This window comes from Atractosteus spatula, chromosome 3 (assembly GCF_055471065.1).
Source record: "Atractosteus spatula isolate fAtrSpa1 chromosome 3, fAtrSpa1.hap1, whole genome shotgun sequence".
NCBI classification, from domain to species: Eukaryota; Metazoa; Chordata; class Actinopteri; order Semionotiformes; family Lepisosteidae; genus Atractosteus; species Atractosteus spatula.
This window is the reverse complement of record NC_142708.1, coordinates 43614065-43633267: the sequence shown is the minus strand read 5'-3', so window position 1 is coordinate 43633267 and position 19203 is coordinate 43614065. Positions and strand designations below refer to the sequence as shown.

Here is a 19203-nt window from a genome sequence, read left to right as displayed (position 1 = left end):
GCAGTTGGGGTTAAGGGCCTTGCTCAGGGGCCCAATGGAGTAGGATTTCTCTGCCGGCCAGGATACGAACGGGCAACCTTCCATCCACAGGCGCAGAACCTTAGCCACAGTGCCACCGCACCACCCAAAGAAAGCTCAGGCCGGGAGTGGGGTTTGAGCCCCCGACCTCCAGCATGGGAGTCACAAACCAAAGCTGGATCTTAAAATCCTTGAATTAGATCTTATCTACCATATTCCTTTTTTATATAGTGAAAAGATTTACAGTATGTCCCCTAACCTGTCTAGACATTACAATACCCTGAGATCAGAAATCATTCTTGTTCTTCCTCTTGGAACTTTATAAAACTTTATAAAACTTTCTGTGTTAGTGACCCAATGTGACTGAGTATGCTAAGTGAGGTATTACTGGTATATTGCAAAGCTAAAACACAATATCCATCCATCTTTTTTCTAAAAACTTTATCCAATTCAAGGATGTGGGCTACATCTCCAGGGTGTATCGTGCCTTGCCCCCAGTGATTGCCAGGTTAGGCATTGGCATCCCCCGCAACTCCATTCTGGATAAAGTGGTTTAGGCAATAGAAAGATAGGTAATATTTTAAGCAGCTGACTATCCATCTTTCTCAATTTAAATAGTTCCAATGAAAATACATGAAAAGAAAAATCTAAGCTTTTTGCTGGTCAGCCTTTGCCACGGTCATTTTAAAATTTTGTCACCACAACATTAAAATCTTTGGTTTACATCAGACAACTACACCCATTTTTTCAAGTTTGAGAAGGTGTTTTTTGATTTTTCTTATCAATATTATTCTGTGGCGGAACAGCAACGTAGAGACAAACCTCTTTTGAAACAAAATTTGTTTTTCAAAAAGGTTAAGTCAAAGATGGATCAATAGCAGACACATTTCTACTAAAGTCAATTTTTAAATCCATTTTTTGAAACTTCAAGATGGTATTGCAGAGAACTGTTTAGTGTGTAATTTAGAAATATCAATAGGATGATAGAGAACATCTACCTGTTATCTGAGTGAATGCTTTTGTTTTACAAATAAAAAGGCAAAAAAAAAAGGTTAGAAAAAAATTAGTAAAAATACTTGTAAGTCCTCGATTCTATTAAGCAAGGTAAAATTCAGATAAGTTCTAACACTTCTTAAAGAAAAAAACTTATACATATTAATAATATTCAAGGTTTTATATTTATTAAGACTTAATAAGTAATAATATATTTTTAAATGTCAAAGACTGTAGAAGTGCAATGGACAGTTAACGTCGATATTTTTCAAGTTTTCCTTTGGTTCTGTTTAGGTTTCAATAATAAGCAATTTCCTTTGTCCCTTAGCCTAATATCTCAGTATTAGAGGTTACACAAGGTCTTTGCGGGGAGCAAAAAAAAATACGTTTGGTATTTGCACCAGGTACACCGTGTTGTGGTTTTTCCAACATACTGTTCAAGAATGAAGGCAGAATTATTACTTGTTTCATACAGACCTTTACGGTTACAGTCGCATAACATGTAATACATACAGTAGCATAAAAAAAACATTAGGCCTGCACTTCTAGAGTCCCGAAAGACTGCTATAGTCAAGAAAATAAATCTATTTAGATTAGCTTAATGTTGTGACTTAAATTCGCAAGAATTATTTAGTATTTTAAGTATTATGGTGTATTACAGTATGAGGTTTGCTACAGTACGTTTGCGACAGTCCTCGACTCACTGACTCTGGACGGTAGAGTGTCTCTACCATGTATAGGTTTACAGTTAAGGTGTTGTTTACTGTACATATTCCTCGAAATAGTTAAATGGAGCCGTAAAACACTTGTCGCATTTCACTAAAGTATGACGAATGAAATACGAAGCAGAGGACTTCATTAAATATGTAACCTACACTTTATCAAGTGCTTCACACAGTTCCACTTCAAAACTACACTGCTCCAACTGAGACAAGCAAGGTACAACAAGGTAGAACGTGTTAACTTCGCCATTCAATGACAACCTTAACTATCTTTCGTCGTATCTACACAAATATAGTGTACAGCCCTCTAGAGTGTGTGAACCCCTTGAAGAATTTAAACCGATATACAATACAGGGGGCACTATAAAATCCTGCAGAAAAAAACAGCTTTCAGATTCTTGCAAACTTTTAACATAAAAAGAGTTTGAAGAAACGTTTGGTGAAGCTTTAAGACGGTGAACTAATATTACAAGAATACACTTTGATCTTTGTAACTGGCAACACCATAAAATTGAGTCAATAAAATACACGTTTTAGACTAAAATGAAAACAGTTAATGAAGAAGGGGATATTACATTCAAATTAATTTAAACAATTGTCCTTATAATATAAAAATATATATATATTGGCTCATAATGAATACAGACAAAAGTTCTACAACCAATAAATAAAACTATTCTACAGCAATCGTCTCCTTTTCATCTTGCGTACTGTTGTGCCCATATTGGCACAAAAATAGCGTTTCCAGAAAACCTTCACTGATGCTTGAATCGAAACTAGAACCGAACTCAGTTACTCGTGTTTTTCATGTCAACACTACAGGATATGTTACAGTTATTCATATATATAATCATGACGTTCCTTCGCTTCTGTTCAGTATTCGCCGAGGATTGCAAAAAAATAGAAAGCGATCACTTACATTGCTCCCATCTTTCATTATGATCTTTTTGACCAACATGATGCGGTTGGTCTGCTTCTTCTTTTTCTCCTGGCTCATCTCCTCACATTTTTCCGGAATTATATAAAATCCATGTTGCGTAGATATTTTCGGTGTACCTGCTTCTTCCAGGTTGCCTGCTTTGTTGTTTCCTAATTATAGCTTGTATAAATAAGCAGACTAATATTTCTACAGCACTTTCCTGTCTTATGGGTTCCAATTTTGGCTCCGCTCAAGGCAACACTACAATCTTCTTCCTGCCGCCGCCTTTGACACACCACCGGAACATACGTAGCCCCGTACGGAATGACGTCTGATCACTTAGCAACCGGGGAGAAGTAGACGTTCCATTGTTAAGCCTATGTACTGACACGGTGAAAGGGGGCGGAAGGGGGGAGACTGTAGGCGTTCTTTTAACACTTAGACCAAGGATTGTTAGACGTCCGATTTTTGACCCGAGTTCAGCCATTAAGGGATTTGTTAAGTTTTAGGTATGGCAGATTATGTCCCCAGACACTTCCCAAGTAACTGCGGTGCACTTGTTTTGTGCCGTGACAAAACAACGAATTAAGATGTCACTGTCCATATAAGAAACAAATACGATATGGCAGCTCTCTTAAGGATTGTTATGATTGTTGTTTAAAGAGTATAAATGGCTTGTTGATGGTCTCGTTGTTCATATTAATTAGCTATAGAGAAACTTAAGGTCAATGTTGCGTTGTATATTCAGAATAAAATAACGTTTCTTTTATTTACAAATTCAGAAGCTTACACGTTTGTATGAAAACATTGTGTATTTCTGTAGCACTACATTACAATATGTATGAGTTAGGAAAAATTGGGTCCAAGCTCTGAGGCAAAAAACCTAGAGGGTTGAAGTTGGATGACCTACTGTACAAATTCAGTTGTATGCAGCCTGTTTTGTCTTTATTTCAGTGCAGTGAAGCTCAGTGACATTCTGTCTGAACAATACCTATTAAGTTGAAGTTTGATTACATTCTTTAAGAGCTTAGCTTTATTTTATTTTTTTGCCAGCAGCCATATCACCCTGCAACTCACAGCCGGCAGCCTACTAAAGCTAAGCAGGTGTGAGCCTGGTCAGTAGCTGGATGAGAGACATCCTGGGAAAAAAAAGGTTGCTGCTGGAAGAGGTGTTAGTGGGGCCAGCAGCGGGCGCTCACTCTGTGGTCTGTGTGTGTCCTAATGCCCTAGTATAGTGACGGGGACAATATACTGTAAAAAAGCACTGTCCTTTGGATGAGACATAAAACCGAGGTCCTGACTCTCTGTGGTCATTAAAAATCCCAGGGTGTCTCTCGAAAAGAGTAGGGGTGTTACCCTGGCATCCTGGCCAAATTTCCCATGGGCCTTTACCAATCATGGCCTCCTAATAACGATCATCTATAAATTGGCTTCAATACTTTGTTCTCCTCCCCACTAATACCTGATGTGTGGTGAGCGTTTTGGTGCTTTGTGGATGTCATCACATCACACTGGTGGTGGTGGAGGGGAGTCCCCATTAGTAGTGCTTTGAGTGGAGTGTCCAGAAAAGCACTATAAAAGTGTAAACAATTATAAATTATTATTATTTTGTACTTTTTTAATTAATCTTTATCCAGTCTAGAAAAGCCTAAGCACTGCAACTCAGCTGGGTTCAGAAGAAAATATAACAAAACTGCTGAGGCTTCGAACTGGTGGAATAATCTTTGCTTAATGCATTTAACAAACAGCCTAAAATAAAAAAAGTTATTCTCATTTGATGTTTTTTCTTTGGTAGCTAACATCCTATAATAATGCTGTGACAACATCATGCTTTTCAGTTTTAATTGATGCTTTAATTGCTGAATGTTTACAGTAAATAAGCTTGTGAATGAGACTGAAAGATGAATTATATGAAATACATGTATTTGAAAACTTTCAGTGGGCTATTTTAATGTTATTTTATATTTGATATATTTTGATGAAATATTGCTGGGTATTTTTTTTTCTTATTCCATTTTTCACTCTTTAAAGGTTGGCACCGTGGCCAGCACTGCTGCCTAGCAGCACTGAGGCCTAAGTTCAATTTTTGAAGTGCTATTGGCATGGAGTTTTTTTTTGTTCCCATGTTTGCGTCAGTTTCTATTGAGTGTTCCGGTTTCCTCCCACAGTCCCTCGTGTGAATGTGTGTGTCTGTGAATGTGTCCTTTGATGGGTTAGTGTCCCATCGAGGGTGTATCCCATCTTGTACCTGTTGCTTGCTGGTATAGACACCAGCTCCTAAACGAAAGTGTATTGGCTAAAGAAGTTAAAAAATAGATGGCGGTCTTTTACAAACCAGGCATGTGCTATCATGACGATAACTTGCTAAGATTAAATTTAGTGCTGTCAAAAGTTGACGTGCATTCCTTTTTGGAAAGGTGCGTAAAAGGAAAAAAAGAAACTCAAATGCAGCTCCTAAAGTAGACTACATTCTGTCATCCTATTAATAATGAAGTTCAAGCTTTTGTGCATTGACACTCAATATGTAATATATCCCATGTCTTAACTGACTGTGCGTGCATGTAAAGGTGGATTTGATACTGGAGATGTAATCCTATACAGCTTACTACTTGGCTCATCCTAGTTATCAACTAAACTCTAATTGTCATTTTATTGCTGCAAGCTCCTGTGTATCTCTGTATCTAAGCAACATGAGTACTAGTAGAACTGTAAAGAGCTGCATATCGTCATCAATCCAGAAGTAGAGGGCACATCTGTACTGACAAAGGCTGGTGCTGTTGAAAGAGTGAGAAGTGCACTGAATTAAAATTATTTTTGAACTATTTGTGTTTTACTGCACAGGAGATGAAGAGTTTAAACATATCAGTAGCTTTATACTTACTTACATATCTTTATGCATGAATGCATGTATTTCAGATAGGAAAATGGCGTTGGCAAGTGGTCATTGGATTGAAAAAGTGATCAAAGGAGACCTGCCGTGCCCCAGGTAAATTATGCTTCCTTTTCTGTCTGCTTTGTCTTCATATTTATTTGTTTTTACTTTGAAAAATTATTTAAACAAAACAAGTTGTAACAGTTATTAAAAAAATATTCTAGAGGATTATGTTTACATTCATTATGTTTAATCCATTTAAAATTTAAAAACTTAACTGAGCACAGAAAAAGTTATTTTACCCTATATATACATCAGCTGATTCTTATTAGCTTCTAATTGAACACAGAATTTACAATAAAAGTACAAAATTTCAGAACATTATTTTTTAACTCAATAAAACAATAAACTACGGTTCCTGTAATGTAATGTTTAACGTGTTGTAATGTTCCCTTCATAAGTTGTCTGCATACCTCTGTTAGTTTTGTTCGGACTCATATTATTCATGCATCTTTGTAAAACTAGCTACCTTGACAATATTTTCAAATATTGAGGAAGAGTACAGAGTAACAGGAGGGTAGTACAAAACTGAATATTTTTTAGCCAAAAATTAGTTTTAACTAATATAATTTAATACACTTCTCTTCGTCTCCTGTAGTTTAACACTTCTGAACTTTCTAGCAGGAAGTTAACAGGGGTGTATTATAAATGTTAATAAGAGACCTGGGTTTAGAAAATCATATGGAACAATGTAAAGGATGTGAAATAAGGAGTCAAAACAAAGGAGAAAATAAGGAGAACAAAAACAAAGTAATTATACATTCTACTTCTTTAAACAATGCTAATTTGACTAATTTTGGTACAAGTAAAGCTTAAGTGTTCCTATCTCTGATCAATAACATAGCCCAGAAAAGAAATTCTGGACATGAGTCATATTGTCTTATGTAGATAAATAGTAGATATTAACCTTCTAAATTCAAGGTTTCATATTTTTACAATGTCATTCTTTATTTTATATGATTATTTTATAATCTTATTTTAAAGATACGTTTGTATCGTTTCAATTATCAGTGAATTTTTCAAGATTAATGTTTTATGTTTTAAACCAAGGTAGGTAATAAACATACTTTTTAACATTTTATAAAGAAAAATAGGTCTTGTATTACATAAGCCTAGTCAAATATCACTCACTGTTTTTTTGTTTTTCAAAGACATGGTCATGCCCTGGCAGTAGCTGGAAATATAGCATTCCTGTTTGGTGGCATGTCCACCTTGAATTCCCTGGTGAGTACATTTTGGACTAATTCTAAATTGTTATTGTCTTACTGACATCAAAAGCAGGAGGTTCAAAAAAGCTAAAACAAGACACAGGGCAGTAGAGAACTTGTCCAAACAATGGTTTTAGTTCAACAAATGACCCCAACGATCTCTAAAATATTGCTATTTTGAGCTTCATCATCCTGTTTAAAGTTGTTCTAATCTTAACATTTCACAAGAAGTTTTTTTTTCAGTTCTTTCTACTTTATGACTATTTAGTGCTTGTCTGTAAAGCTTCTTCCCAAAAAAGCTGAAATGCATAATACCCTACAAATATTCACTGTATAGCATATATGCTTTTTTATTTCTTGGTCTTAATAATATTAAACCAGCTCTGAAAAAATCCAGAGAAAATATTATTAATATTAAGTTTGTGTGGTGTTAGAATATACAGTATAACAAAGGATTGAGTACAGTAGTGATCAGGAGCTCATGATGTGCCTTTGCTATTAAAGAACAAGGCAAAGTGAAAAGTGTAAGTCAATACTCTTTTGCTTTCATTGCTTTCAATTCAGCTTACATAATGCTTGAATTAAAGCCTTTATTTTGTGCAATTACAATAATTACATTTTCATTTTAGAAATATATAACTTGACTAAATTTTAATAAAATCAGTCTTTAAGATCAACATCTGGCCCACAGAAATATATTTATAATATGTTCTTATAATCTTTTACAGGATGACCAGCCAAAACATTTAAATGATTTTTACATGTTTACAGGTAAATGTAATAAATTTATGCTTTAATATTTCTAATTAACATACTAAGAGGTATGTTTTGTTCTGCTCAGAGAATACTACACTTTCATTTTTTTTTCATTTTACTCTGTTACCAGTGACAATCAACCCAATCATAAAGAGTGTTTATCATTTTCATATCACTCCAATTTACAGTACTAAATTGATCCAATTAAATTTCTTAACAGATATATATATGAATGTTTAATTGGACTGCTTTATTGCTAATGCAGGCTGTTTGGTTTCTTAATTGATCAAATGCTATTCCTCCACAAATATGGCTGTGGAAAGTGTTAACAGCAGGTGCTTAGGGTAATATCTTTAATGTTATACAGTAAATAAGTGTAAGCAATTATTATTATTATTATTATCATCATCATATACAGTATAAATATATAGACTAGGTCTTTGACCAGGAGTCTTAATATGCAGTGACAAGCTCACTGTATTAAATTATTCCTTGTGGATTATTATTTATGGAGTTACCACAAGATGTAACTGGATGCCACCCCCTTTCAATGCTAAAGAATATAACCCACTGAAAAGCTTCTTGCATTCTTTTGAGTACTGGAATGTATGTGTCATTCAGCAGTTTTAAATATAATTCTTTACTGAATGTTTAAACTGAAATTGAGGAAGAAAACAAATTCCTACAAATGATTGATGTTTAAGTGCATGTTTTAAATTAAAGGAGTCGAGTTGCTTTCAAACCCTGTGGAAGTCTTTCAAACAAAAGACAAGTAAGAGTTCTATTAGGCATAGACCCCTTATTAAACATTTATTTTTCTATCTACCTTGTTATTTTTGATTGTCTCTCTTTTGATAACACAGTTCTCAAGAACTGCTCCACTCATTGAAACCATTTACACTTAACACTCATTTAATTCTTGTGAGTTTTCAGTAGAATATTTTTCCAGTTGTTTAATTTCCTCAGTTCATACAGTGTTACAGAAACAAACTCGGTGGTATTCTATATTAGTTTCTTCTTGCAGCCAAAAGTTGAGCTTTGGAGTACAAACATTCACCAGAATGTGTATTAGCAAGACAGGAGACAGGGTTTTGATTGTATTAGCCTAATTATATATTTATGAAAGTTTGATTTGTGGTTAAAAGCAAAGTACTTTACTCTCTCACTTCTGTTTTGGTAAATTGCTTTGATCTAACCCAATAACTTTAATAAGAGCTTTGATCACGTAAAAACGTTTCATTTAAAACTGTTGTGTAATCACAGACTTTGGCATTTATTGTTCTTATGACAGTCTATTTTAGTTAATTTAATATCACTTCCAATAATTGCTTTTCTTCATTGTAAAATCTATAAAACCTATGAAATGGATATAGTTTCACCAACTGATTTGACTTGGGAGGTGATACCACAAAATGGGCTGATTCCACCTGCAAGAGAGGGCCACTCTCTATGGTAAGAAATGGCACCATTTCATCTTGTCATTTATAGTTCAGAAAACCTTTATTGGTATTAACATAACATGATTTGCAATATTCATATATACTTCTCTAGATGACAAAGAATATAAACCATAAACACCTTTGTAACAAACTGCTTTTCATTTTAATTTTAAAATGACATTGAGGAGGATAAACTGTGGAGTTTAAGACCATCATTTTCTTTTAATCATATTTATAATCTAACTGTATTATAGTTAAATATTCTCATATAACTGACAAAACTAAAAACATTTCAAAGAAACGTCTTGCTTGTATATAAAGTGTTCTTGTTTGGCCACAGTGTGATAAATGGAAAATTATACCTATTTGGTGGTGCTTCACATCCACAAGCCAAAGAATGCCTTCCTGGAGTGTACTGCTTTAACACTGGTAAGATCCAAAATAGCAAGTTTATTATAAAGGGAACTGCACAGGAACAGTAACAGTAATAATACTGTGGAAGCAACAGGGTCAATTCGACATTTGACACAATGGCAGCAGCAGTAGATTTGTTCCTCTCATTTCATCTGTAGTGGCAAACTACAGATTGGATTTCTTGCAGACCACTGGTGTAGTGATCAGGTCTCTGCACATACAGTATGAGTAGAAGGTTGGGCTCTGCTTTGAGCAAGGTACTTGTTTCAGATTGCTTCTGAATCAATGCTAAATTTCCAGCTGAATTAATCAATACTTTTCACAAAACATTAACGAAATAAATTAATAATCAGTTAATAGTTCAGACAATGACGCGTGTAAATGCTACACTTTGTAAATCAAAAATAATGGTATGAAATTAATTGAAAGATTAAAATGGCTATTGTTTTTATAAATGGCACCTGAATAATTTAAAGAAAATACTATAAATACATGTGGATGTCTGTCATATGTCTGATTCATAAACTTTCACAATAACATCCAGGTTGTCATTGACAGCATCATTAACCTGGGAGAAGCTGAAAACTGGAGGAGTCTCTCTGAAGAGTTTGAAGCATAGTGCAGTCACAGTTGGGGACAATATTTATGTCTTTGGCGGGATCCTGGATGGCACCCCAAAAGATGACCTTCTGATGTTTAGCAGAGGTCAGTAAACTGTTCTGCTGTTACTGAATTTATAGAGCATAGGATGGAGCTTGTCTCACAACCACATGCAGTATTTGACTTCACAAAACAAAACTGTAAATAATGGCATTGACTTCACTTGGCTTAACATTGACTGGTTTATGGATAATCTCCACATTACAAATAAAAAATAGTAAGGTTGTAACATTAACCATCATATTAATGTGCCACCCTGTGAAGAAAATTATTTATATAAATTGTATTAAAAGGTAAAGTTTCTGCTTCCTAAAATAAGAGCAACAAATTAGATGACATCTATAAAATTGAAAAACAGCATGCAAAATTGAATTTGATACTTTGAAGTATTTGGGTAGCATTAGGTTAGTATCTTCTTGCACGTATTCTTTGCATCTTTTTCTGCTAACAGTTTCATTTTCTGTATTTTGAAATCACTGGCATCTTTTCAGAGAAGTCTCTTCAAACACATACAATTTCCAGTTCTGGAGTTTAGTTTCTTCTTTACAACACTCCACTGCTCCTCAATCTATGCAAGACTATTCAAACAATTTTTCTGCATTTTGTAAAACTCTGCTTGGCTTTCCACACCTGAAGATTTCAAACATTCTTATTCTCTTGTGTTTGTCGATTATAGCCCTCAAACTGCTTTAACAAGAGTCATTTTGTTTTTTTCTAATTGTTTTTTCTTTGTTTAATCATATCACTGTCTTGGTAACATATTGATGTGCTCTTTAGATTTAAATATTTAAATTGATTTTGTAATCGGGTATTTCCATTTCATGGTCATTTATTATTTTTATCTACTATAGTTATTAGTTTATGATCTTTATTCATTAGCTGCCAATCACTGGCAATGAATAAATAATTGTCACAGTGTGATTTTTACATAGTTTTCATTTTATATATGTACATAATAATCTAGCTAGAATATATAATAATTTAAAGAATCTTATTATTTCTCAATATTATTTCTATTAGCTAAACATAATGTTGAAAATGTATTGAGTTATTCCCTAATAACAATTTGCTTGGTCAAAATCCCTGCTTTTCATGCAGTTTCTTCTTAATAGCTCAGTTCCTTTTTGATCTAGAGTTAATAAATTTAAATTCAGGAAACTGAAAACATAATAAGGTGTTAACAAATATTAAGTGCAACAGACTGAAGGTGATGTGCTAGATATGTGAGATACTAATTTACAGACCTGTAGATACACTTTTCAAGTATTATTTAGTATATATGAATGTATTGAAGTTTGTAAGCAAACCTAGCATCAAACCTTTCATCTAAATTTCTATGTGTAAACATGTCAAAGCTTCTAAATGATCTGGATTTAAAAAAAGTACATATGAAAAAACAATTGACCAGGAACTCATAGTCTGTGCATCTGTACTTCTAAATAAAAAGGTTTAAGCTCCATGTTTTTATATACAGATGTCATGTACCACAGGTCTAGTGCAAGTTATCACATTACTCCTGTAGGGTTTTTGTGAATTTACTGGGACAATTTATTAATTGTAGCAACAATCACGAGGGCGTTCGTTATGGCTTTTAGAAAATCAATTGATCAGCGACGCACACACACGGATTCAACAAAAGAGATACATTTATTAATACATAAATTGTGCATAAAACATAACAGTCTGACTGGATACAGATGGCCGATCTTACTGTAAGGGTTATCAATGTGCAAGGTATATAATCACAAAGAGATACAAAACACAAAGAGATACAAACAAAGAATATGCTTCAGTATACCGTTCGGCTATACTATCGTTTATCAGTCTAGATTAGCTACTCAAAAGTAAATACATTACTCATTTGAATTGAATTAATATAAATCCGTGTTGAGGTAACAATAGAATTCTCGAGATGCAATGTTGAACATTGGGTTTACTTATCCAGATGTGGATTCGTATTTCCCGGTACGGACACCAAGACCAGCTACCGGCTGCGTCCAATCGCTGCGGCGTTCAATAGGCGTCATCCCGGCATCCTCTGGGTCCTGGCCAACCAGTCGCAGTGCAGCTCGGAGTCGTACGAATTAGGAGGAGAGATTTCTGCTGTGGCGACGTGCCGACGGTGTCTCTCTCAGGAACCTACTAGTAGTCCAGCTGAGTGGTAGAAAGTCTCTATGCACAGAGGGTGACAGCGGGTCCAAGCAAGTTACTCTTCAGGGGGAAGAAACTCGGTTTGCTTCCGGTGTAGCGCTGTTGCTGAATAAAAACTTATTCAGGTTGTCGACAAGAGTCCAAACTTATACTCCGGTGATCAAGCGAAGCTTCCACATTGGCGTTGGCTGGCAATTTACGTACGGGCATTCCCCAGGCCGACACTTAGCTGAAACAAGGATCCAGTCCCTATACTGGCGGTCACGTGATTGTCTCTGAGGGTGTGAAAAGTAGCTGGAGAAGCAAAGTTTCTGAGCTGTGCAGTGTCTTTTAAACCAGGACCAAGACAGGTGGTGATTGGTCGAAAGTTTAGCGGGCATTTCAGACCCACCTGGGGTTACCACGCCCTACAGGTTCATGATTGGCTGGTCAAGGTGAGAGATGAGTCACAATGACCTCTGACATCTTGGACTGCAATCCAGATGTTCTCAAGAATCTCACAGACACATAGGCGCCAGGAATGACCATTGATCATGATAGTTCAGGTGGGTAGCTGTGTCAGCATGCATAGGCTGCAAAGGAACAAGTAATAGGTTTATTCCATGCTGAAAAAAAGAAAGAAGAAAACACAACGTTTCAGTCGTGGAGCCTTCTTCAGGTTTTCTTTCTTCTTTTTTTCAGCATGGAATAAACCTATTACTTGTTCCATTGATCATGATAGCCAAGCATGGCTGGGCGCATCCCCACTTGGGATCTGCTCCTTATCTAAGAGAAAACACCCTAAATCAGAACTGCATAAATAGCTTCTCTGTGGCTGCACCACAGAGATGAGAAAGAGAGAAGGGGCCTCATTTAGGAAAGCACAGCAACACTTAATTCTGTTTTATTAATAAGCATTGCCGCTACACTCCTATCCTGGAGTCCTTGCACTGGCTTCCTGTCAAGTTTCATGTCGACTTCAAAATGCTCATGCGCACCTGTAAGGCTCTGCATGGCTTTGCACCTCAGTACCTGTCTGATCTATTATAGTCTTACTCCCTACCTCACAACCTTTGCTCCTCTAATTCTGGTCTCCAAACTGTCCTCCAAGCCCGTCTACACTCTATGGGTGACAGGGCCTTCTCCTGTTATGCCCCTAAGCTCTGGAACTCTCTCCCAAAGGATATCAGAGAGTCACCTTCTCTAAACTCCTTCAAATCCAGACTCAAAATCTTGTTCTTTAGAAGAACCTTTACCTAACTGGTTCCATTCTTTACTCCTCTGCTCCTACTTTATTTAGTACCACCATCTACTGTCTCCTCTGCATAGTCTCATCGTGTTTATCTTGTGTATTTTTTATTGTTTATTGTGTATTTTTAATTGTTGTTGTTGCTCTTGTCATTCTGTAAAGCACTTTGAGAAGCCACCTTTAAAGGCATTATATAAAATAAAACAAATTTTATTACTATTGTATTTACAGAAATGAGACTTTTTTCACTTGCTGTGTGAAGAAGTATGTAGAATTGTGTTTAAATATTATTAATATTCTTATTTCACAATAATAATTAATAATTATTAATAATGAATAATTTTCACCTCAAAACAAAGTTTTCCCATGGTATTTATAAAACCAGTTACAATCATGAGAAAATAGACCACATAAAATCAGACTTACTGCTCCATAATAGCAATTATGAAGTACAGTGTAATGATTTAAATATAGAAGTTCTTAATTGAGACCCAAATCAGCCACCAGGCAGTTTCAATTATTTTGTAACAGTTGTTTTTAATGGAAATCCTTTTACTTTTAATACTAAATTAATTTTAATCCTGAATTCTATTTCAGTGTCAATGACCTGGACTCCAGTTAAAACCACTGGCTCACTGCCATCTGCAAGGTAATAGATCTGCAAAGAAAATAGAGGAAGCTGTATTACGAAATTAGTTTTGGAACTGAAATAGAAAAGTATCCATTGGAACAGCTGTTATATTGAGTCAAAATGCACCTTTATCATCACACTGGACAGGATACCAGTCCATCGCATGGCACACAGACACAAAAAATAGATGCTAACCTATGCACCACTATGCCACCCGCACATCATATTTTATAATGTTACATGACCCTATGAATAGGTTGATTACAATGGTAATATATTACATATTTGTAAACAATCATTCCCTACCTTTATTCTAATGTTGTGCTTTTTAAAAATAAAAATGCAAACTTAAATCTTAGATCTACACTCTAGTCTTATGAATTTTCAACATTTTGTTTTTGCTTTAATCAAAAGCCAATTGTGCCCTAACCTCAAACAGGGCAGTCCCAAGAGTCTGCATGCAGAAGGCCTTTTCAGATTCACAACAAGAAGTAAACTGCACTCAGAAATTCCAAACCACCAGTATCTTGCATACGCTTTATATTCTAAAGACAAAGCCTAATTATACACATGTGAGAATGTGCATAAGAAACCTTTATCATTAATCTAATCAATTACCTATTTATTACCTGCTGCATGGCTACAAGTATTAGAGGCTGTATTGTAGCCTCTGGTGGCAAGTCAGCTACTGTATAAATGCAGCCCCCTTTTATTATGGCCTGCCAAAACTATTCCCTCTCAGCTCTCACCAACAGGGAGAGTATAATCCTGCAGCAAACAACAGTTCCCACAAGCATTCCCCAGGACCAAACACCCTGTACCATGTGTCAACACTCTGAGTTTCAGCTCAAAGTTATCAGTCCCCACTCTTTCCCACAAGGACCAGCTAGTTTCCCAGGTACCCTGGTGACAAACTTCCTGTCAGGCAGTGTTGCATGGAGAACATCTAAAAGATGCTCTCTCCATCAGACAAGGACTGCAGATAGAGCACTGTCATCATCCATCCCTCCTCTGGTTTCTTTCCCTCAGGTTTGAGGTAAAAGTTTGCGGATTCACTGGCCTCTCTCACTCTTGCAATGGAGTTTGTACCAGATGTCCTATCTATATCCTCTCTCTCCTTCTCTATACTAATCTCAGTCCATCTTTTCTTTAGCTTAAAGCCAGGGCAGCAACTGTAGCATATCATCACGTGTTTTTCTTGCATGTTGTGGCCAGAATCTGGCTGTCATCTATTATTCTGACCATAATACCAGAGTAGAAATGTCAATCTGTCATATCCTCCTGCCATTTGAGGATCAGGCCAGGAAATTCTTTATGTATCTCCTCCTCTGGAGGCTTTGGCCAAGGTGCATAGCTGTTTGTTTCAGATCTCGTTGTGGGCTACATCTCCCTCCTCACTGGAAACTCACAGGTCATCATGCCACCTTCTGCTCTCTCAGCTTTGACAACTCTCGGATCCCTAGTCCTTACACCTCCATCATCTCCAGGACTTTTGGCTCACACGTTGTGGCGTCGCTCACCATTTGCAATTGTTTCTGTAGTGTGTGTTTATTTTCAGCCTAGCTAGACTGCAGCTGTCCAACTGTGCCTGTATTTTAGACTCCAAGTTCTCCCTCTGCTGTTCTTTAAAGGTCTTAGGTCTTATTCATCTCCTTTTTGAGTTTTGTGCACTCTTAATGCAGATTGCTCAGTTGTGCCTGGAGGCTGTGACTGCAGCTCTGATACTTTCCTAGCTCATCACTCTCCTCTTTCAATTGTACTAATATACAGCATCTTATATACAATTTGACAAAAATCGCTGGAACTTTGTAAAATTGAAACTTATGATTAAAGGAACATAACGGGTTACAAATGAGTCTAGGCAATTCTGTGCATAGAGGTTTTATTTTGTTTGCAGCACTATCTTTTTTCTAACATGGTGTTCAAAATTGTACAAAATATTCCATTTTAACATGACATACTTTGTTTTACAGTTTTTACAATGTAAAATCACTTGATCTTTGCTCCTTATATGGCTTCCCCATACTTTGAAGATTAAAAGTATGTATCAAAATGGACACCTAAGCTTTTTTAATACATAGCTTCTTCATCCTCAGTGTTTCCCATCCTATATCAAAATTGTTTGTTTATACTACTTGTGTGTAATAGTCTGCATCAGTCTACATTAAATATGGCAGCATGGTGGTACAGTTGTTAGCGTTGCTTCCTCACACCACTGGGTCCCTGGGTTCAATTACCAGACTGCTATCTGCATGGAGTTTATATGTTCTTCCCATGTTCCCATGGGTGTTCCCCATGCTGCTCTGGTTTCCTCCCACAGTCCAAGGACATACTAGTAGGTTAATTGGATTCTGGAAAAACTGGCCCTGGTGTGATTGTGTTTATGTCTCTGTCTGCCCCTCATTGGAGTTCTGTCCCGGCCAGGGTATATCCTACCTTGTACCCACTGCTTGCTGGAATAGTGCTCCAGTTCTCCATGAACCCTGTATTGGATAAAGTTAGTAAATAGATGGACATCTACATAAAATATCACCAACCAGGTGTTTGCCTAGTCTTACATTTTTTCATTTTGAAATTACTTTTCTGCATCTACAGTGCTTGCTAATCTGCTTCTGAAAGTAGGCAATTCTCTCCATAAAGCTCTTTTTATTTTAGTTATTAACTGTACTGAGCAGCATTACCTTATTTGTAACATGGTGATTAGTTTAAAAACTATACCAATCAGTATGAATTAGGAAACAGTGGCATGACCTCAATTTGAGTAATACTCTTAGATGTATTACTGTGTACTATCCATTAACCAGTTATTAATTCAAAATCTTTGAATCTTTAAGTAATTAAACAAAATATGTGTTCAAAAGTTCTAACAAGTGAGTTAATTAAGACTTCCCTGATCTAAATCCATGCTGACTATTCATTAAAATATTATTACAGTATATCTTCCATAATCGTAATAATTATGTTATACTTTTTACATGTAAGAAGTAATGCTTATTCGTCTATAATTACTTGGCTTGGGCTTGCTGTCTTTTTTATTGATGGATACTTTACTAGCAAATTCCAGGTAACTGACTATTTTTCCTGTCTTGAGTGAATGTTGGAAAAGTTTTGTTATTGGCTTATGAATAATATCCATGATTTCATTAAGCACAATTCACAGAATACCATCAGAACCTGGAAGTTTGTTTTTCTTAAGTGTTTTTAATACTTGTAACACTTCTTCCTGTTGTGAGCTATCCAGTGCAGTTTGTTTTCTCAGCATGAGGCACATTGTCAATTTTCTTTCTTCGGTAGACACCTGAGTGAAATATCCATTTAATATACTTGCCTTTTCTCTTGCATTGTCTTAAAGCCTCCCCTTATTAGCTCAGAAACACTTACACTGAAAAAATAAATTGTATTGTTTATTTTACTCTCCATTGGAGTAATCTTTTCTGTCTCTCATTTAACCTTTCTGGGATGCTATTTTACCAGTGTTGCCAATTTATTCCCCTATATCCTCCATTTACTTCCATTACTCTGAGAGCCATATCCTGTCTCTCATTTTCAAGAAAATTAACAGTGTCCAGAAGATTCTGAACAGAATGATGAAGCAATGACTGGACTGTCAAGATACAAACCTTGTGCTCGTAAATTCTGTGATAAATAATATTATACATATAAATTATTTTACTTATATCAAAACAAGAAGCAGGTTTTGATAACTCTGTGTTCCCTATGTGCCGTCTGTATGGCGTGTTGTAGAACATGTTGCCATGGTGCAATAAGAGCAGTCAGCAGAGTAGCAGTCTCATGTGAAAATTAATCTGATCACCATCTGTCACCTATTGTGAGAGGGTCTCGCTGCTTTGGTGCACTGCAGAGTATCATTCTACCTGAAGCATGAAGAGTCATAATTTCCCTCTGTCAATGAGAGAACCATTTCATCTACAGAGCCTGACTGCATTCACACCACATCCAAAAATCTGCTTTCTCCCCCTTCCCTGAGACTGTAAGATCTTTAATGATTAACTGCTCACACGTCTGCTGATAGTTTTTAGGAAACAGTTAATTGGCTTTTAAATTACAGTAATGTGGTGGATAAATATTAACTGGGATTCATTTTATTACTAGGCATTAAACTAAAACATTCACCTTAAATTATTCAGGTAATACACGACAATATGATATCATTTTTTGCATTACAATAATAAACTGAAAACTCCCTATTCATATACATTAAAAATGGCAAGAAGGGCCAGCACATTGCTAAGGAATTCACATAGCTATACACATTGAAATAGACTTAATTTCCCAGCAGAATTTGTTTAATTGTGCAACGATATGATGCCTTTGAGCAAAAAGTTGATTGAAGGTTGTGTCTGGAAATCTGCCATTATTCCTGAAATAAAATTCATTACACCATTAAAAGAGAAAACATTAGTGCTCAACTACTGATTTCAATTTCCTAACAATGTTTAAATATTAGTATCAAATACATTTCTAGTTTAACATCTTCTGAACCAAAATAATTTAATTATTAATATTTTAATAATGATCTTTCCTGTTGATTTTGTTAGGTTAAATGACTAACAAAATTGGAGTAGTAGGTGATCCTTCTCATTTTGGGTGTTAAGAATAACAGCATCAGAAAATTAATTTAAATCCTACAGAAGATAATGCCAGCATACTTCAAAGCATAGAGATTAGGTAAAGGATATGCAGATACTCTTTTTACAATACTGATTAACAAATTCAAGACAGCACTGTTTTTGTTTGGACTGAACGTAACTGACATTTACTTTTAGCAAAGCTTATTCATCCATGTTCAGCCAGACCAAGAGAGTTGTTGGATCTGTTATTAAAACTGGCACATTCAATCATGAAATAGTGAAGTGGAATTTGATCATTAAATAATGACAATTAATTTAACTCAGATTAAATAACAATGTCATCCCAGCTGCCAAATGCAGATGACACATTGTGTGCTGCCTGGAATGTGACCAATTAGACCTCTGCAGAAGGAAAAAAGGTTCATTTTGGGAGTGTGTGGTACCATGTCATTCATACCTGTCTGTTCATTATAAATTTATCAACTAGTAAGAACTGTTTAGCCAGATATAAAGGCAAGTTGAAGAGACGTTGTGTTGTTG

The 19203-nt window shown here is 35.7% G+C and overlaps 2 protein-coding genes across 2 annotated transcripts in view; one reads left to right on the top strand and one right to left on the bottom strand.

Moving 5' to 3' along the window:
* slc71a2a (solute carrier family 71 member 2a) overlaps nucleotides 1–2960 on the bottom strand; it is a 32674-nt gene extending 29714 nt beyond the window's left edge. Inside the window, exon 1 of the mRNA XM_088910737.1 lies at nucleotides 2653–2960. Within this exon, the coding sequence (XP_088766863.1) occupies nucleotides 2653–2730 (78 nt within the window). The 5' untranslated portion in view covers nucleotides 2731–2960. The remainder of the gene's footprint in view (nucleotides 1–2652) is intronic.
* Nucleotides 2961–5549: 2589 nt separating this feature from the next.
* Nucleotides 5550–19203, top strand: part of LOC148837818 (kelch domain-containing protein 3) — a 35414-nt gene continuing 21760 nt past the window's right edge. Inside the window, exons 1-7 of the mRNA XM_088911139.1 lie at nucleotides 5550–5638; nucleotides 6736–6808; nucleotides 7521–7563; nucleotides 8922–9000; nucleotides 9328–9416; nucleotides 9960–10106; nucleotides 14038–14089. Coding sequence (XP_088767265.1) covers nucleotides 5550–5638; nucleotides 6736–6808; nucleotides 7521–7563; nucleotides 8922–9000; nucleotides 9328–9416; nucleotides 9960–10106; nucleotides 14038–14089 — 572 coding nt within the window. The remainder of the gene's footprint in view (nucleotides 5639–6735; nucleotides 6809–7520; nucleotides 7564–8921; nucleotides 9001–9327; nucleotides 9417–9959; nucleotides 10107–14037; nucleotides 14090–19203) is intronic.